Source organism: Leuresthes tenuis, unplaced genomic scaffold, assembly GCF_036924035.1.
Source record: "Leuresthes tenuis unplaced genomic scaffold, fLeuTen1.0.hap1 SCAF_8, whole genome shotgun sequence".
NCBI classification, from domain to species: Eukaryota; Metazoa; Chordata; class Actinopteri; order Atheriniformes; family Atherinopsidae; genus Leuresthes; species Leuresthes tenuis.
The window spans coordinates 20259536-20280190 of NW_027325362.1; the positions used below are offsets into that span (position 1 = coordinate 20259536).

Genomic DNA, 20655 nt, shown 5'->3' on the forward strand with positions numbered 1-20655 from the left:
CCTCATTTGTTCTCATTTCTTAAAAGTGCCAAAAATAACACAGTTTGACAGACATAACATGGTATTGTTGTTCCATTAATTTGATTCCCAGACAGCTATTAGCTGAACAATTGGCATATATCTGCATGGTGTGTGATATGTGAGGAAATTGGACAAGTTGATGTAAATGTTTTCAGGAAGTAAATAGTGTTTGAAAATGCTATCCTTAAGAAATGAGAAAGAAAATCCGATTTAAAAACCTGACAGAGAACCAGAGAGATACATTGAACCCTGCAATTGATTCATATATTGTTCGGTGAAGCTTCACAGGTAATGATATCCATGGAAAAGTGTTTATCAAGAAGCCATTCTTAGGGTTAGGGTTAGTTAAGAGGAAAAATGACTGATAGGCTACTTGAATAATTCGTCTATGTTTACATTTGATAGCGCTTGATAGCACAAAATTGAACGGCTAAAATTGACTCTCCTCTGTGGTGTTTAACGTTTACAAGCAAATGTTAGTACATACGCGCTTTCATGTGCTTGTGTGTGCGATGTCGGTAAGAAAGATAACACTGAGTCGATACATAGATATATTCTTCCAAGAGAGGGTTAGAAAGCATAACATGACGTCAGGGTACATAGCGTCAGCCGCTGAGGCTTGTGGGAAAATCTTCTGTGTTGGAGACATTTTGGATTTAAAGGGGCTGAGCTAGCCGTCAGTCCTAGCTCTCGGTAAGTGAAATATGTGTTTTCACCCACATATATTATAGCTACGCTAACGGTACATATGAGCATTTGTTTAAGTCGTGACCATTAGAGTCGGCATGCATAGAAATGATCAACCCGGCGCTTTGCGCAGCGGGAACTGCTGCAAACTAGTTAGGGAGTGGTGAGGCTAATTGGTTAGCCGAAGCTAGCAACTCGTCGAGAGGAACGCTAAACACATTAAACGGCAAGCGACACTATCACTATGAATTTCGCAGTACATTGTAGGTTTTGACTCAAAGGTATAAAATAAATCTAGTAAATCAAACAAGGAGTATGGTGTGGTCATATCGATAATTATGAAACTACTGGATGAAGTTCGCATATTTGCCTCGTTGTGATGCGCGGCAGCCAAATTATACTGAATGCAGCCCTGAGCAGCGTTCATATCAGATCATTCATCACTCTACTCATTACTCTGGACTCACGTACGAATCTACAGCAAAAGCCTTGCCCCCAGCTGGTCAAGGTTGTTCTTAGTCGTTAACGTGTAATTAGTTGTACATTAAATCTAACGTGCAGGATTGTTTTTTTTTTTGGCTTGTCACAGTGTGGGGAACTGTGATGAAGTCACAAACGTCACCTTTTCTACATCAATACAGATAATTTTTGTCTGTAAAGATAGAAATATTCTAGTAGGCGTTTTCCTGACAGCGACTGGTGAGAAACCAGACCCTAGCAGTGGGTTTGTGGGGTGATGGATGACTGTAGACAGTGACAGTGGCACTTCCCCTCTGGTTCTTCCAGGCTCTGCCCCACCCTCATAGATGCCTGCCTCTCCTTTGTGTCTGATAGTGACACAGACTGTGTGTTTTGATTGCTGTTTGTGCTGGAAATGGAGCAAGATTTCTTTATCCGCTTGTGTCAGACTTCATCAGGAGGACAAGAAATTCATCTCTGTGGACATGACACAGAGATGAAACCGAACCCAAATAATCTAATAAGGATAAAGCAGTGTTCGAAACATCAAATAAGTAGTTACACTTAGTGGTCCACATTTGAGTTGATTCATGCCAATTTAATTTATCCACAATTGTGAGATTATTAAGCAACACCGCAATCCATTTGAATGACAGTTTATGTAATGTGATGAGGAATGAGGGGAAACGAGTGACCTTAATGTTGGCCTAAAGGAAATAGTGATGTAATGATGTGTTTTGCTACCTCTGTTGAGGAGATTAATGATGAAAATAGCTCTGGATGAGCAAACGTGAAACAAAAGTCCCCAGAGTTTATTAGATTAACATGAAACTGTCGTTCACAGCCCTGTTCTCTCCTCCCGGGCATGTGATTGCTGCAGTATAACATGACCTTTGAGCACCACGGAAGGTGGAGTCATCTGACTCGTCCATAAAATTCATCTCCAGCTTCACATAATGTAAACAACAGCAAATTAACAGCCATCTTTTCAGTGCGATATGTGGAAAGTTTTGTTTATTATTGCTAAGTCTGCTGATGATTCAGTGAGCAGACCCTATAATATATTCCTCTTTCAGTGATTCTTTTGCCCATATAGCAGCAACCTGCAGGATGTTGATTATGCATGTCAGGTCTTTTGAAACATTTGTACTTTTTGGGTGCGTTTTGCAGTCAATTTCGACATTTTTTTTAAATTGGACGGGGGGTTGCAATTAAATCGTCGTTTTTATCGTCGAATGAGAGACCATCCGCCTGTGTATTTACACAACCCAATCAAAGGAGAGATTTTAAATATTACTTGAGTGTTGGCTCTGCAGACTTTGTGGCATGCTTCTCTGAGCCTGGAAATAGTGTAATTGAGGCTATTCCATTGTGTCTGATGAAAATAGAGAAGACGAGCAGAGCTGGCTCCCTCCCCCATCCGACCTGCTCCTCCGCACTCTTCTGTTTTCCTCCCGCTGTGGGCGGGCCCTTCTCCTAATGTGCACCTCGGGCTGTTGCTGGTTGTTCTGACGAAGCAGTGGGAAGGTCACAGTCATCTTGCAGGCACCTCCCATCCTCCTCCTCTGCAGCATCAGCATTCATCAGCAGTCTTATTATTATCCTGCCTCACATCCGTTTCCCTGTTTCACAGTCCAATTTTTTTACCATTTTTATTTAAAAAAAAAAAAAAAAAAAGAAGGACGCCTGTGGATAAGGACACCAATTTTATTACGCGTTTCGCTGGCATGTAGTGTCGTTGCGGGAGGAGGACAAAGTATTTCGTCAGCTTTTCTCCTTGCCAAACTATGCGGCTCTGATCTGCTACTGACACCGAGGTTTGTTTTCTGGTCCAGCAAGCTGTATAAGCTAAAACATACAGTCATGAATGACAGATGGCTGAAGGCTTTAGCAGCTATTTAGCTTGTTTTGTAAAGCAAAAAAGGGTCGCTTCAGAGTGTAACATGGGCAATTTGCTTCTCACTTTGCCATGTTCAGGTTTTTGTCTTGATCTTTCCTACATATTTTACCAGAATGCTTTAAGACTGTCAGTGAAGCCTCATTTAGTAAAATATTCCCATCTGTTACAAAGTGCCAGTGAAAATGTCTTATCTGTGCTGGGTGCGCATTAAAAAGGCCGGTCAAGCAGCTGTGGAATGCCGAATTTATTTAAAATATTTTGCTCGTCAGTTTGCGTTTACCTCGGTGCTTGTTATAAGTTAACCGGCAGCATTTGTTGTCGCCAGTTCCCAAACTTGCTGTCTCTGAACACGAGCTGATATCTGAACCCTATCATACCTGAATCTGATAAAAATGGTATTGCTAAAAGCCCAAATCACGCAGCTAAGTTATGCAGTACGGTGTAATATGTAGCCTTTGTGACGTTTATGTTCACCCAAAAGCACCTTTAGTTATTTCAGCAGCGTTCGCAGATGTATTTTGGACTTCATGCCTCGGTGCTCATTTGCCATTCTGCACATCTCTTGCAGTTTCAGAACTGTTGGACTTTATCTCACCTCTGTAAAGACTTGGCAAATATTAACTTTCGCTGTCTAAAAGAGAGTCTCTTATGCAGGTGTTTGGGTTTTTCATAGAAAAGATGCTGGCTGACATGAAAGCGTTCTCTTGATTAGCCTTTGTGTATTCACAGCTTGTCACCCCTTTTATCCATACAGGTGTTCGACAGCCGAGTTACTCTACAGGGCAATAAACTGTCTGTTCTGTAAATATCTTTCAAAAGAAACATTTCATATGATGATCAGCGAAGCTCAGAGCTTTTGGTGCCAGATCTAATGAGGGAGAAATGTTTGGGTCCTGCCTTCAGTTAAGTTAGTTCTTACTAACTCTTACAGTCATATAAGCTGTGACAGTAAATGTAGTGTAACACAGTGAAAACACTGAAAGAGTCTGTTTGACTATGCAAATACGAGCTCCAGTAAGCTTGTGGCATTTGCATCGACTTAAAAAGAAACGACACAGTTTTTTGGTCAGCTATGTGAACATTAGTGTGCTCCTAAATGACTCGGAACGAGTTTTTCCTTGCCTGCTGATGATCATTAGAGTTGGCACATTTTACCGCTCTGCATGCTGAAACTGCAGACTGCAGCCCTCTGGTCATTTTGTTCTTGGCACACGAATTATGTGCGTGTCATGACAGCCTTCACAAAACGCTGTCGTACAAATAGCTCTTCATAAGACCTGCTTTTTAAAAGGCACAAATGAGTTCACGTTTGATTAAAGAATAATCGCCGTCATTAGTTGAATTTCTTTTTCTTTTCTTTAGATGTAAATGTAACGTCACCCTTTTTTTTCCTGCCTTCCTTGTGCAGCAGGTGGAACTATAGTGATCTGACAACCAAAGGAGGGACTCAGGTAGACATTGTTCCTATTGTTATTGGTGTAATTTGTTCCGGAATGAAACGCCGCACTCTGTTTTCATGGCGAACTTTCTTTTAACTTCAGTTCCTCCTGTGAAATGAAAGCAAGGGGATTATTACATCCGAAGTGCAAAGCATTGCGGAACAGTCCTTTTTTTTTTCTATATAGCTGTTAAATAGAGGACCACTAGCTGCCTGCAGCAGCTGCTCAGTATGCGTTGTTATCACTCGTCACGCTACAAATTGGTACGAGGAATAACTCCTGACAGAGCTCGGCTGTAATTACGTGATATGACATGCAGAACATCACGAGCCCATAATTACCGGATGTCAGCTATTAATTCAGGTGGATTTGTTGTCCATGCCCCTGCGAGTTGAAATGAAGGTTGTTGAAGCTGACAAATGGGCAGGTTGCAGATTTATGGAAGTTTAATCGGCAGCACTTTGAAAAGATATTAATCGATTTGACAAAAGTGTGGTTCCAAGCCTCTGAAATGTCAACATTTTGTTGTTTTCTTGTCTTCTGTAACTGTAACTGAAACCTTTTCTTCCGACATTACATATTTGTGAAAAAAAAGCCACTTTCTTTTGTTTCAAAGATATAAAAAAACTAACAGACGGTGCACATAAACTATTAAAGATGCTATTGTGATGACGAGTTGTTTAACCCAGCTGTCAGTTGATGTGAGTAAATGCTTTTTACTGGTGGTAATGTGTTCAGTAATGTGTCCTTTTATCATTATGCAAAGCAAAAAGCTTTTTTTGTTGTTGTTGGGGGTTTATTTTTCTCGGTGCTCCTCTCTCATGGACAGATGCAGAAATCCAAAAGGAGTAGCAGGGAGAGGCTTGCTAATGGTTGGGTATATTTTGTTGAAAGCAGATGGCTGGTGTTTTTAGCCCTAACATTTGATCCTCTCTTCTTATAAAATACAGACTGTACTAGATCAACTTTTCCTGGATCCCAGTCGTGCAGGCGTTGCCGTGTTTTGCACAGACATTAGTGCAATGTAGCCAGCAGTGATGTGGCTTTATGAGTCATAGTTTACCTCAGACTGTTTGGGGAAAGTGGCACATGTTCCATGCTCTCACTAAAGGTCAGACATAGCTTTAGAGCATGATATTATTGGATGCCTTTGAGTTTTTTTCTGTGACTTGGCCAGCTGGTGGCCTATATTACCGAGGCTATTGTCTGGTCATGCTTTCCCTTGCCGTCTCAGCCAGTCATGCAGCCAGCCAACACGGCCGGTTTCTGTTTGGGTGCTGGCACCAGAAAGCTTCCACACTGCAGCATCTGTGTGCCGTGGGTTAGGCTGCGTGCTGCAGCCCCACTCTCAGCCTGAGCTTATTATAGGTGCCAAATCCCAGCAGTCTCTTCTTCAGCATAATATGTCCTGTTTTTCTCTGTATGTGGCCGTCCACTCAACCCACACAGTCCTGTTTTAATTCCAGTTGTGTTCATCTCGTGCTTTTTCAGCTTCTTTCCATCCTTCTTTTTGTAATTGAGCCCTATACATTCTTAATGTGTACCGCTCAGTTTCTTAGATGAAAGAAATGCTGACTCACAGTATACCACTTATGAAATGTAAATCGGCTATGTCAGCTGTATGGATAAAACATGAGTTAACTTCCCCTGTAGCTACCTCACTGCGAGAGGATGATCTTGTTAGTGGAGCGCAGACATGACATCTGTCAGCATCAGGGGTGGAGCTCCTCTCTGTGTGACACTCATATCTTTAGCAAAGCAGCTGAATTATAGAAAGTTCATGATCAAAATGTCCTCTTACTGTGGCTACTGCTGTCCACATTGTGCCAGCTTGTCTTATGATCGCCTCCCATTTTCCTCTGCAATCTTTTCCAGGTTTCCTTGAGCAACAAAGAAGCATGTCCACGATGGTATATCCACGGGAGGAGAAGCTCGAGAAGCTTTCTCAGGAGGAGATCATTTCCAACACAAAGCTGGTTATCCAGGGTCTGGAGGCACTGAAGAACGAGCACAACTCCATTCTCCACAGCCTACTGGAGACCATCAAGTGCCTAAAGAAGGATGAGGAGGCCAACCTGGTCCACGAGAAGTCCAATTTGCTCCGCAAGTCGGTGGAGATGATTGAACTGGGTCTGGGAGAAGCTCAGGTAACAACTGCTGGTGAAATTATAAGGAGGGCAAAACAAGTTTCTATGTATGGGATGATGTGCAGAAAGGAAAATAAGTCAAATGTGAAAATGTCTGGCATACAATAGAATGATTTCTAACATAGCAAACTGTCTCCATGTGTTGTTAACCCAGACATCCATGCGTAACTGTCTTCTGCTTTTGGCCTTTCTGCTTCCTCATTCTATACTGAGCTTGTGTGGTGATCATGATTCATTCAGAATCAGCCCCAGTTTGTCCACGTCGGTGCCGTTAAGTGTCATTGCTCCTCACCCACCCCAGGTGATGATGGCCCTGTCCAACCACCTGAACGCGGTGGAGTCTGAGAAGCAGAAACTGCGCGCGCAGGTGAGGAGGCTTTGCCAGGAAAACCAGTGGCTGCGTGACGAGCTGGCCAACACCCAGCAGAAGCTGCAGAAGAGCGAGCAGAGCGTGGCCCAGCTGGAGGAGGAGAAGAAGCACCTGGAGTTCATGAACCAGCTCAAAAAGTACGACGAAGACGTCTCTCCCACTGTAAGTCCAGCCTCATTTGTGATTACAAACCAGTCCGCTGAATGATTGTCATGTGGTCACGAATTAATGTGTTTGTGAGACTGGGCAGATGTTTTTTGAGGTGGTGTTTTTGCAATATCTAAAATATCCATTATACCTTATAGTTTAGTAAACTCTAAAGGGAAGCAAACAGTTGATAAGTCCTTAAAGAAGAGGAAAAACAGCGATGTTGCTTATTGATGTGAATGAATAATTGTTTGGTCATCCAGAAATGACTCACTGTGGTGGGGGACTTATTGATGGAGTTGCAGGAATGATTCACTGCATTTTCTTCCAATGCTCCTTGTCACAAAAAGAGGCCGTTATAGCCTGTATCTACCAACTGCTGAACTCAGCAGGAAGCCTCCCTGTAAAGAGCCTGAGGGTCTGTGGTCCTGCTCTGGAAGCAGCTTTTCTATTCTCAGCTTCTAGCAGGGTGCTGTATTAATAGAATCTTTTGGGGAATGTGGATTTAATGGGTGCAGTTTATCCTGAAAATCCAATTTCTACTGCCAGGCGGATAAAATTCCCTCATTTTATGTAGCTAGGTCTTTACACTGTAATATAAACATTTACGTGTTCAGTATGCATGCTTATAGGTGCGTTTTGTTTTTAACCCATTTTTTAAGATTGATATACAGTTTATCTGTAATGTGGATTTTCTCTTCTTTCTTCTTTTATTACATATTACATATTACATTACATATTATTATTTATTCTTTTATTACATAAATATCAAGCTTGTACACAATAAAGAATGTTGATGTGAAATGATGGAAGCTATCCCCGAACTGCTGTCCATCGTTATTTGGGTCTGTGTGATGGTCTAAATGCAGGTTCTTTTTCATCCTCTCAGCAGGAGGATAAGGACAGAGAAACACCAAAGGACTCCCTGGACGACCTCTTCCCCAATGATGAGGAGGAGCAAGGTCAAGGAAGTTAGTACAGCAGCTGATAGATCATGGATAAGAGTGCATGTTTGTTTTAGTGTGCAACTATAATTAGTGATTGTTAACTGACACAGAGTCTGTGACACTTTCTGGCGTAAGATGGAATAAAATAAATTATTTGGCATCAGACTGTGATCTAGCTGCTGCCCAAACTCGGTTTGTGATGAAATCAGGTCAGAGTATTCTTCCTTTGAAAAACAGATTGACCTTTGCTCTCTGGCTTGTGGCTTTTGTCTTTTACAGTGCAGCACCAACACAACAGCGCGGCTGTAGCTGCTGCCCAGCAGGGCGGCTATGAGATCCCAGCCCGCCTGAGGACCCTGCACAACCTGGTGATCCAGTATGCCTCTCAGGGCAGGTACGAGGTGGCGGTGCCCCTCTGCAAACAAGCTTTGGAGGACCTGGAAAAGACCTCTGGACACGATCATCCTGATGTGGCCACCATGCTCAACATCTTGGCCTTGGTCTACAGGTCAGGAAAAGCAAAACCCCTACATTTAAGCTTTAGTTAGTCCACGTTTTTGTGTCAATCCTCGTTTCATTTTGTTTTTATGTTGTCTCACACTCATGCAGGGATCAGAACAAATATAAAGAAGCGGCCCATCTGCTCAACGATGCACTTTGCATCCGCGAGAAAACCCTGGGCAAAGACCATCCAGCGGTAAGACTCCACAGTTGTCATGGCAGCCATTTGGAGTGAGCTGTTATTGGGTCAAGATTATTCTAAGACTTTTCAACTGGAAGGCAATAACTGTGATGTAGTATGTTTACTGTCTGGCTCAGTCATTCTCAATAGATTTTTCCCCCTCTGAAGTATGGATTTTTGACCATATGCCTGCAGGCATAAAGTAATCAATCATGACTTCTCAATATCTCCTCCTAAAACATGGACTAAAGCACCTAAAACTTGAATATTCCATTTGGAAAGCCTGAAAAAGCACTAGGTGTTTCACTTTTGCGAGCTGATTTGTGAGAATGGACTTTCTCTGTGCCACTAATCCTCCTCTGATAGCCCAAAGGAAGCTAACGAAGCGCAGTGCTCGGCCCTGCAGCTCTATGGGCTTTGCAGTTTATTTCATATTGATGTTCTTGGCAAAGAGTAATGTGAAGCTAAGCTGCCGGAACAAAAACACAGCAGGTATGTCCTCAATCAGGTTCTCTGTTTTGTTGTGTTTCCAGGTTGCTGCAACTCTGAACAACTTGGCGGTGTTGTATGGAAAGAGGGGGAGGTACAAGGAAGCAGAGCCATTGTGCAAGAGGGCTCTGGAGATCAGAGAAAAGGTAGGCCAGATCCCTGGACTGCACCAGGAGAACAGCCCACCGCACAGCTATTGAGGCCTCATCTCAAGGCTAAACCAGTGAACATAAACTAATTAACAGTGATAATATTTCCAAATTGTCACGTGAAGCTATTGTTACACCACCTACTATAAATAGCTATAAGAGCAAATGATTTACTGAAATTGTCTGAAATGTCCACCAGGAGACCTTGTTGGAGGGAAATTGGAGGGTTTGATTGGGAGCACAGCTGAAAATGGATAGCCGGCGTTGGGGGAGGGAGATAGGTGATGGATAGGAGATATGACTGAATTCAGCAGGGTTTAAAGAGTCTCTCTCAGGCTGAAAGCTCCATTCCGTGGCTTCGTTATTGATCAGCCAGCCTTTTATTAGATTTCAGCAGATCTCCGTGCTGATGGAAGCAGCACGGAGATCTGCTGAAATCCGTTGCTGCAGTAGGTGGAGACCCAGGAGGAGTCAATGGCAAAGCTAGAGTTAAAGTTAAATGTTAATGCAAAACCTTTGTTCCTGGATCTCCATCAGGTACTGGGGAAGGACCACCCAGATGTGGCCAAACAGCTGAACAACCTGGCCCTGCTGTGCCAGAACCAGGGCAAATATGAGGAAGTGGAGTATTATTACTGCCGTGCCCTGGAGATCTATGAGTCCAGGCTGGGCCCAGACGATCCCAATGTGGCCAAAACCAAGAACAACCTGGTGAGAAACAAGTTGATACTAACTTCACAGCACATACAGTGTGGCCGCTGCTCTTCCTCTCAAACTTCTGAGTTGATTATACCACTCATGTTGATGCAAACGAGTCCCTTTTGAGCTGAAGTAAACTCAGGCAGAGCAGACTTCTATTGTGAACCAAACCACTTATTTGCTGTGTTAGCCTGAGCTTGGTCTCTGCGGGGGTGTTGAGTATGTAAACGAAACTCTGCCTGCAAAAGTTCCATTTGAAAAGTCTTTAGAAACTCGGTTCATCTTCTATTCAACTCATGTTTTTCACTTGTATGTTGTCCTTGACTATTAGCTAAGGTTATATAAATGTTCTCAGTGAAAGTGGCGTCCTCTTTAGTGGTGTTTTGTGTCAGTAAGCCTTGCCTTTTAGAGTATTTGCCAAGCAGTTATGTATCTGCTACGTGATGCTCTTCAAGGTCTTGAAGAACATTTCTGCACTACAGACAGTAAAAAAAGGCTCTGTGGTAAAGTATTGTTCCTCCTGAGCGACTGTTTGTATAAGCGTTCTGTCTCTAAGTCTGCATCAGTTATGTTATGCCTGTTATATATGTGTGAATACAGAATGCTGTTTCAGGGGGCGCATTTTCATCCAACTTTTCATCCCTTTTGTTTCTTCTCAAGGCATCCTGCTTCCTCAAGCAAGGGAAATACAAGGAGGCTGAGATTCTGTACAAAGAGATTCTGACTCGTGCTCATGAGAAAGAGTTTGGATCTGTTGATGGTAAGGCCTCATAGTGGCTGCTGAAGCAGAGCCTGTGTACGAGGTCCTTCTTCTGGAGACTCTTTTTCTGTTCATCTTAAATCAATGAATAAACACAAAGTTATCACAAGGAAAGTTGTGCTTGGATGCAATAAACTACACCTCAGAATACACGTTACTGTTTTTATTTTGCTTCCATCTTCTGTTTACCTTGGAGTCAGCGACAGACACTCGCTTAAATAGGGGACCATGTTTTAATGAGGGTGCCATCATTCAGAGAAGTTAAAAGAATAAAGAGTTTTCTCATCTGAAAGATGAACTCTTCCAGTTCTTCTTTTAGCTTAAGTGAAGCCTTTTGTTAGCTCTCCTCCGGGGACTAGATCGACTGCTTTGAAAAATGAATGAAAGGAATGGCATACAGTGCACCGTTCTGGTGCCTCCTGAGAGAAAAGCATCTCGCATATTTCTGAAAGCTTTATTTTTCGTGTGTCGCTCCAGTTGACAACCGTACTCGGATTTCCTTTTGAACCCGTTTGACGAGTTGAAGGTGAAGCGACCTTAAATGCTAATGCTAAAATTCTTATTGTGCAGCGGCCATTTCACACAATTCCAGGTGTATATTCCACAGATCACCTGAAAATGTGAAAGTGATTAAAAGTATCTGGATAGTACTTTTTTAGTGCTTCATGAGATCATTTTGTTTTGTCCTCTTGCATTAACTAGCTTGGATATTTCTGTCAGAGCTTTCCTTTTTAACAAAGAGAGATTAGCAATCGACCAAGAGGCAGGTGGAATTTTACAGATTTAATAAAGAAACTCTTTCACCGAGTGGCTGATTCCAGGTTTCCAGAAAGTGTTTTCCAGTCCGGCTGTAATGTATGTAGACCGTCACACCTGTTTGTCTGTCTGCAGCTGAGAACAAACCCATCTGGATGCATGCAGAGGAGAGAGAGGAGATGAGCAAGGTGAGAAGCTTTCTGAAACCACTCAGTCATGCAAAGCAAACGGTGAAGCTTTTCTTCAAAAGTCTAGTAGGGAAAACAATTCACTTCCTGCAAAATGAAGTGCAGCTCTGTTTCAGGATGGTGTCCTCCGCACAGTATAATCCCCCCCTCAGGCGATATTTCTGAGTAATATGTAAATACATAAAGGGGAGGGGGGTGTGAATGCTGCCGATCCAGTTAACAATAACTCTCATTCATGTGTTTTTCTTCCTCTGCCCTCTGATTTACTTCCAGGGCAAGCACAAAGACAACACTCCATACTGGGAGTACGGTGGCTGGTACAAGGCCTGCAAAGTCAGCAGGTGAGACTGATTAACGTGTGTTTACAGCCCGGTCATAAAGATGCTTGATAAAGTCAAGAATTTAATCAGATTTTTTTATTTTTATGTTGAGAAGAATTGGTAACAAGGCAAATGTTTTGCTTCTATTTTACTGTGCATCTCTTGCCTCGTAAAGTATCGACTATTACTCGTATGAAAGTTGAGTGCATTCCTGCGTTTTCTGCATCCAGCCCTACAGTTAACACCACCTTGAGGAACCTGGGTGCTCTGTACCGCCGGCAGGGCAAACTGGAGGCTGCTGATATCCTGGAGGAGTGCACCGCCAGGTCTCGCAAGCAGGTCAGCAGCACTTCCTGACTGAGAAATGTCCATTTCTGCATGCAGATAACTGTTGAGTTCCTGTGTTTGCAAGTTCTGAAACATGTCCCCACTGTCGGAACAGCAAATCTCATGATATTTCTTTCCCTTTTCCCACATTGCTGTGGATCCAGAGCGACACAGTAAGTGGTTTGTCTCTAACTGCTAGCTCCCACAGAGCTTCCACCTCTCTCCCCTAACATCACTCCCATCTCACACCCTCACGGTCATTTAAAATGTTTGCTCGTCTTTGGGACAGTGCTTTGAGAGCATTAAAGGGGGCAGGAAACATGAAATCACTTTGATTCTTCCATAAAACGTTGCACTCCCACCCATATCCGCCAGCTAATGTCTGCTCGCTCTGATTGTTTGCTTGTGGCACCTGTGTGTTGTACCCCACAGGGCATCGATCCCATCCACCAGACACGTGTGGTGGAGATCCTGAAAGACACAGACGGGGACAGGCGGAGGAGCAGGGACAGCCTGAGCAGCGTTAAGTATGAGAGCGGCTCCGAGACCGGCGAGGAAGTGAGTATGGGCGTGCAGTGGAACGGGGTGAGTACAAATCCACTAAATTAGAAACAACACGGCCAGCGGCCTCCCTGGAAAAAGCAGGCGGTGTTAGTAATGTCACAGAGAGTGTGGGCTGGTACAGCACATCTTATAAAAATTCAGGATAAAGAGAAAGTGCTTTGTTATGTAAGAAAAGTTATGTGCAGAGTTTTTGTGAGGTGAGGTGGAAGTTGGGCCATTTAGCAGGAAGCTGACTCCTGGCTCCTGCACTTAGATTATGAGAGAAAGTCAGGAAGCTGCTCCAGACCACCCCCCTCCCTCACAGGAAGCTCAGGATGCCCTCTTTTCATCGTGGTCAAACTTCACAAAAGCACCTGCATAACCCTCTTTAGGAGGTCGGCCGTCATCACGGTCATATCGCTCATATCGCTCATAAAATTATAGCGTGTCAAAGTGCTTTCTCACAGCTGCAGCCAGTGTGTCTGTACCAGTCTACCGTCTCCCTGCAGATACACCAGGTCTCTGACATGAAGTTAGCCTGGAATTATCATTCCCAACCTGTAAAGCTGATTGAGTGTCTTGGCATGCTTGGCTTTTTTTTTTTTTTTCTTCTTTTTTTTTGACAGCATCCCATCTTGTTGTGGACTGCGTGTTTTTGGTTTTGGTTTGTCCGTTGCTTGTCAGTGGAAAGCTCATCTCTCGTTTTGATGAGCGGTTGTTTTGCTGACAAGGCTTCTGCGCAAATTAAACTGTAACACTAAGGCACAAGCTCGGTCTGTAGCATCCTGGCAACGTATTAAATATTTATTCGCTCATGTGGCACTCGGAGATAGAGCCGCTCTATAGCCCCCATTAGAATGCATCATGTTTGTACCATTAGGCAGACGTAATGATGCATCCAGCTGTTTTATTCTCCTTTTATAACACCCACCCTGTCAACTGTCTGGTTAAAACATGCTGGTATAATTTCATCGTGGGTGTTTTTGCCTCACCTTTCAGTTTCGACCACCTTCTCCTCGTTAAAGAGCTGCAAACATGCATCTTTCCAGTTGCTAAAGCAGGCGTCACAGCTACAATGTTTAGTCGGTGCCATCAGGGATGCCTCATCTGAGCCTGTGCCTCTCCCCTCACTTTAAGCGCAGCCACGCCCTCCACTGCACCATCCCAGTCCAAACATGCATGTGCCAGCATGGCGGACTCACCCTTAACGCACACTAATTGCCCGTGTGTGATCCACGCCATTCCACATGGCTGAGAAATGTCTGTTAACCTGATGTCTGCGGCTCTCTCTTAACTCCACAGTTGTGTGGTTTTATTTGCAGGCTGTTGTGTGAGTGTGAATGCGAAGGCTCATACGCAGCTCCTCACAGCAGCAAATGGAACTGCATGCGTGCACCTGTCTGGCTTTAAAACATGGGATGGCATGGGCGTTGCTGGCATATCATTGTTGCAGCAGGAGAAATTAAACACGGGCAGAAAATAGATACTCAACAGTCATGTTACTTTGTTCTTCTGTCTAAACGTTTTTAACAGATTCCATCCATCCATTCATTTACAAAGTAAATGCGTGTAACCACACCTCGGCCAGCTTGTGTTTTAGGTAAATACACTTGGAAGGTTCAGTCTGCTTCTGGCTGAGCGAGTATACAATACACGTGTCGGAGCTTCCACTCACTTACTGTATACCGTTACCTGAACATGTCCTCATCTATGTCCTCTGCTCTCAGAAAGTCTGAAACGTCGCTGAGGCCATAGAAGGTGTTTGCATTCTCAAAATGAGACGATGAAACACCTGCTGTTCTGACTGCGAATAATTTGTGACACTAATTTAAGCAGCCCTCAGGAGCTCTTTTAGTTCAGCCGAGTAAAGAAAATGAACCAACGCTGATGAGAAAACAGCTGTTTGACATTAGGTGTGTGGTTGTGTTTAGGGTTAATGATCTAATTCATTTAATGTGTCTGTAAAACGCATGATTTGACTTAAAAACACGGTGTTTGTCTGCAGTTGCTTTGTGCTCCCAGCTTTACTTCACTGCCTGTCGGTTTGCATGCTTTTCGAACTTCATCCTTTACCCTTTTTCTCTTCTGTTTATCACTAACCTAATTCCTCTTGCCATGACAACCAATCAGCCTGTCAATCAAATTTCCTCTTCTCATTCAGTGGATTGTACTCCCCTCCTTTTGAACTCTCGACACAATAAGCTTTAGACCAGTTTGGAAGCACTAAGGATGTCATTTTCATCATTCATTAGCTATAACTTTGGTTTTAGCTCAGTTTTGTTCAGGTTCTCGCACACATTTCAGTGCTCGCGCTTGCAGATGTCCCTCATCTGCAGTGTACAGTCACTGACTGGGTGATGTGTGCCGGGAGCAAGCTTTCCAGCACCTTGAAAGGAAATAAAAGCAGCTGAGTCACTTCACTGCATAGCCGACCTGCAACCCTCTTATTGTGAGGCAGCTCTCGCGCTGCTACGTTTGCACACCACCTTGTTTAAAAGTTAAAAGCACCAATATGTCATAAATCTGGTTCAAGATAGTGCAGCTGAGGATAGGAGAACCACGACGCTCAGATTTGTCAAGGTGTAGGTGTCGCTCAGGAAGAGTTCTCAATCTTACAATGTGTGCCCTTTTTTTTGTCTTTTTTTTGTCTCTTTCTCTCTTTCTCTCTTATCAGGCCTAAGCCATCAAGATTATTCCTCCATCCTTCTCTCCTTCCCCCAGCACAATAGCAAAGGGATGTGTGTTGTCGTTGCCCCTGGCCTCCTTTGTCCCAACAAACCGACAGCTCCTCAGCCATTCCCGATGCCCGCTGCGGCAGAGACTCCCAGTTGTCACCTCTGTCCCCTGTTCAACTGACAGCTGCTGGGACGTTTGGTCTTCTCATCCCTGCTCTGTTTTCCCTCTCTTTCGCTCTCTTTCCTGTCAATAACCCCGTGTCTGAATCTGTGACTTTGACTCTTTCTCTCACATAACTTTAAAAGAAGTCGTCGTGTGTGTGTATGTGTGTGCGTGTAATCTTATCCTGTGAGGAAGTCACTCGCACCTTATCCTCTCCTCCACACCATTTTGTAATATCTCATAAAGCCAGTGTAGATTTATTTGTTTCATTAGAGTATAGTAATTTATTGGAAGGCTCAATAGGGAACGCTTGTGTTGCCTTTGAAGGCAGCCGAGTTCTCAATCTTCACTTAAATTCATCGTCCAACACAGAGCTACAATCACTAAAGAATAATATGTTACAGTATAATAATTTGTACAGTTGCTCTGCATGGTCTCACCCAGAATCTAACAGTTTGAGGCACGCTATCAAGGCCAGGAAGGGAAATTTGACCCCAAAGCTAGCTGCCAGCCTGGTGCCTGTATTTAGCCATAATTGTGTCTTTTTATTTTTATCTGTATTCTCTTTCGTTATCATACGTATTTTACATTTTTTTTAAACTAATGCCTGCGATCAAATGTCATCGCCCCAGTTTGAAAATAAATGGTACTGGCCTTGTTGGTGAGAAAAGAGAAGGGAATGTTGCCATTTATTTATTTCAATTGATTTCCTGTTTTGTTTTTTGTATGATTATTGTTTACATTTTTTTAACAGCTTCTGATTGCTTTGTGGCTCAATGTAAAGGCAGCAGTAGGCGTCGCCTCGTTTTGAAAGACCCGACGATGAGATAGGCCGAAGCTGACGGCAAATTTTGTCAGATTACAGCAAGCTGCAGTTGCCATGGTAATTTATTTCCAAGTTGCTCCTGCCAGCTGCAGTGTCCTCGCTTGGATCGCATTCACAAAGGCTCTGTGCCGCCGTATGTACACAGCAAGTCGCATTTACAAAAGGGAATTGGCAATACCGCCCGCTGCCGTAAAGCCAATATGACAGCAGAGACCGACTGAGAAATTGAACGCAAATACCAGCCACACAAGCTTTTTTTTTCTTTTCAAACTGACGGACATGGATGCCCCAGAGTTTCCTCGATCTGTTGGTGTCGAAGTAGAAAAAAGGTAGAGTTGTGATCTAACAGATGTTGGAATTAACTCGTGGTGTCAGTGTGTACCTGTGTATGTTTTCAGTGGTTCACAGCGTGGCCCACTGTACTTTGAACATAAAGCCTAATGGAGTTTGTTGCCCTTTTTTTTTTTTTTTTTTTCTCACACATTTGACGGCGTCACTTTGGTGAATCATGTCTTTTGACACCAAAAGTACAGTGCGAGTGTTTCCTCAAGGTCATCGTGTTTTTTTTTTTTTTTTTTTCAGATGTTAAACTAACCGAATGTAAATGACTTTAACATCTTGGAAGTGTAACTGTAGGCCGCATTTCTAGAGTTGACAAGTGCTTTCACTATACAGCTTTTCGCTATGCTTCTTGCCTTGATTCTTCATTCCTTCCGATAAGTACATCTATACTTCAAATGCAACTCTGAACAAAAGGATTGACTGTGCTCATCACATAATTATGCCAATATTGTTGTGTTAGTGGAATGCTTATTTATTGAACTGTCTATTCTCAACATATATAGTGTGACTTCTGTTTCTATAAGTGGAAGAACATAAATGGTAAGGTCTTCACGCTCTATCTTAGTAAGTAGGACTGCATTATATTTACCATTCTGCATTGTGAAGATTACTGCATCAACACTTGTTGGTATTCTCAAATAAAGTTTTTCATTTGTGAAGTTTTGTCTCTTTCTCTGCGTCCGGATGGACACGCGGCGTGACGTCTCACCGGTGGGTGGGGGGGCATATCCTTTGACGGTTTATGTTGAATCTGGGCCACACAGTGGAGCAGAACTCGGCTCAGCAGTCACATTCCACCTGCTGGCCATGAGCCTGTAGTGCGCAATGAGATCACATCTCAGTTACTTGTGGAGCCATGTGTCATGCACCACCACTGTGTTAGCAGGAGGGGGGGGGGGGACAAACACATTACTCAAGAAATGAGTGAATGGATGGATGGATAAGTTAATGTCAAGGTAAAACTGATTCTATAATTTTGGTAATTTGTTTGTTGAGGATCATAAATGGTGGTAAATGTTCATTAAACTCTCCTAAAAGTGGCCAGTTCTTTCCTTCTTTTTTTGCTATAGCAGGCCAAAACTGAGAGAAATTAATACTGCAATGCTCCCATGTGTTTTTGTTTTGTTTTTTTAATATAAATGGCACTCAACAAAACTTTTTGTGTCACAACCTCACTATAGAAAAGCATGCTTAATGATTTAAAATCGGTCATCAAAAGAGGAGAGAAATGTCATTTCAGTGTTATGATTCCAAGATCTTTGGCCTGTTAAGCCACGTGTGAAACGAGTGGGCTTCAAAGGCAGAGTCTGCTCATGCAAAACGAGCGTGTCTCTGTGCACGGATGAGTGAGTGTGTGTGTGTGTCCTCAGGATGGCAGTGGAACGCTACAGCGCAGCGGTTCTCTGGGGAAGATCAGAGACGCTATACGTCGCAGCAGCGAGATGCTGGTGAAGAAACTGCAGGGCAACGTACCGCCCGAACCTCGCAGCACCAAGTAAAAGACACTGACAGAATATCGGGCTCTTAATTCAAACTGTAGTTTTGAACTTGTCGAAGTTGCTTAGGAATCATCTTCTTGAGTCAGTAGTTTGGAAATCCTTATTTTGTAGGCTACTTTACACCCTGATCCTTGTTTTATTTTCCCTCACCAGCATGAAGAGAGCTGCTTCCTTGAATTTTCTGAACAAAACCAGCGACGACTCGTTCCAGGTAAAGATCAGCTCACATGAAAGTCTTTCGAAATGCTTTAAAGTGTTAGATTTGAACCCCACCTTTCCTCCTCTTTTTTTTTGTGATATTTTCCATCAGACTCGAGGCAGTAATTTCAGGGAGAGCCGGGGCCTGAGCTCCAGCACTGTGGATCTTTACACTGGAAACTGAGCAGCAACCAAACAGCGTGGGGCAGCGTGAGCTCCCACTCTCTCCTCCTCCACACAGCCCATCAGCATCTGACCCAAAGACCCGTTTGCTCTCAACATCGCAGACGTCACGTGTCATGAGGCGTTTCTGTGTTATTACTCCTGCTTTTATTTTCAGTTTCCCACTGGAAGACTGCCTTAATTCCCCCTTCCCTGCTTTCACCCTCGCCTTTAGTGCCTCCTAAATGTGGCTGGAAACGTATACCTCACTCTACCCGTTAATTCAGAGTCATCGCGCTGGTAAATTTGAGTTGGGACGTTTCTTACATGTAAATAAATATACTTTGTTGTTTTTTTTTTCTTCTCGTATGTCTTCAAAAACAGATCAGCAAGACATGTTGGGGTTGAGATGACATGATTAACAGTGTTGCATAATCAGTCTTGCCTTTTGAGATTTGTTTGCCATTGGAGGTGTTGGATAAAGCTGTGGGGAAACGGGGTGAAATGTTGATCCTGCTGACATGATTTTCAGACTTAACTTCTCGTGCGTAACCTTTAAAAGACGTAACTGTAAAAGACTTTGCTGCTTTGACCCTTCAAGTGACGTCAAAAGTGTTTTCTGTTCTGTTTCCTATCTCAGTTTATCTTCCATTGCAGTGACAGAAAAAAGACATGTAATCTGATTTATTTTTGTTGTTGTTGTTTTGTTCTTATATGCCAGAATAAGGAAAATTTATTATTTGCTCTGGTTTTAAAATGTGTATGTATGATGAAATAGGAGAGGCTGTGCTGTTTTACTTGAAGCAGTTTGGTCATTCTAAAAGATCTCTGGTGCCATGAAAGACTCTGCCAGCTTTAGCTGCGCGCGCCTCTTACGCCGACGTCGTTTACGGTGATCGGGATGTGTAACGACGACGGGAGTTTTTGCACAAGCCTCAGATGGCTGTCCTCTGTCTTTGGCTGCATTTTATTTACCCAAACTCCTGGGTGGAACTGGAATGTCTTGTGATTATATTTTTAAACGTGCTTTCCTCTCAACTGCCGTAGCCTGATGGTGCATGCAGTAGAGTCGGATCATAAATCACGAAAACTGATTCGTGTGGAAAGAGAGTGGGTGTCCGGTGATGATAGTGCGTTAATTTAGACCAAACTCGTATGGAAAAAAAAACTTGTCCGGTGTACATCCATGAATAAAACAATATTTTTGATTGACAGATGTCTTTTTTTTTTTTTTAGTTTTGTGGTTTACACATCAGAGAGGGAAATAAACGCAACATATGAGGTCAAGTGCAAAACATCTGGATTCCGAAAGAATCCCCGTTTTCATGCTACCAAATGAATGGATAAGCTTGAATTACTTAAAAAGCAGTTCACGCCTTATGATGCTCACAAGTGTTAAAGTTTAACCTCAACTCGGCAAGATCTTAAAAGTAAGGCTCCAACCTGGGAGTATGAGAACTGATCTTGGTTGCCTTGCATGTGTTGTCTTGAGTCTTCCCTCCTGCCCCTCCTTCTGCAGGAGTCAGTCAGTCTGTTTTTTCCTCTGCTCATTGCTAATCTCTCAGTATGTCACGGCTTTCATGTGAGGCTTTAAGTTCTTGCTGAGAGCTGCCGGGCTCCTTCTCTCCGCTGGCTCTCTGTAAGTCAGTAGCAGAGTTCATTAGTGCATGAGAGTTGACACCATGCCCCGAGACATTTCGCATGGCGGTGTGGTGTAACTTCTGCCTTCTGTTCCCTCATGAGTCGGATTTTTTTTCTTT

The 20655-nt window shown here is 43.3% G+C and overlaps 1 protein-coding gene across 4 annotated transcripts; it reads left to right on the forward strand.

The window, feature by feature from the left end:
• The first annotated feature begins 635 nt into the window (after positions 1–635).
• On the forward strand, positions 636–19578 carry LOC140313265 (kinesin light chain 1-like). Of its 4 annotated transcripts, none has more exons than XM_072391303.1 (16): positions 636–714; positions 6382–6653; positions 6955–7185; positions 8060–8141; positions 8397–8625; positions 8727–8814; positions 9333–9434; positions 9975–10148; positions 10797–10896; positions 11788–11840; positions 12114–12181; positions 12391–12499; positions 12920–13072; positions 18407–18531; positions 18689–18746; positions 18846–19578. In XM_072391303.1, the coding sequence occupies exons 2-16, from the start codon at positions 6405–6407 to the stop codon at positions 18915–18917; spliced, it is 1893 nt and encodes a 630-aa protein (XP_072247404.1). In that variant the 5' UTR covers positions 636–714; positions 6382–6404; the 3' UTR covers positions 18918–19578. The 4 variants fall into 4 exon arrangements, with proteins under 4 accessions (XP_072247404.1, XP_072247406.1, XP_072247407.1 ...); XM_072391304.1 differs by lacking the exon at positions 636–714 and adding an exon at positions 2863–2984; XM_072391305.1 differs by lacking the exons at positions 18407–18531; positions 18689–18746; positions 18846–19578 and adding an exon at positions 15705–17695.
• The last annotated feature ends 1077 nt before the right edge of the window (positions 19579–20655 follow it).

Coding starts and splice junctions, on each gene's coding strand:
- LOC140313265 (XM_072391303.1), top strand. CDS start 6,405: ATGTCCACGATGGTATATCCACGGGAGGAGAAGCTCGAGAAGCTTTCT. Junction 9,435..9,974: donor CTCTGGAGATCAGAGAAAAG/GTAGGCCAGATC, acceptor GATCTCCATCAG/GTACTGGGGAAGGACCACCC. Junction 18,747..18,845: donor CCAGCGACGACTCGTTCCAG/GTAAAGATCAGC, acceptor ATTTTCCATCAG/ACTCGAGGCAGTAATTTCAG.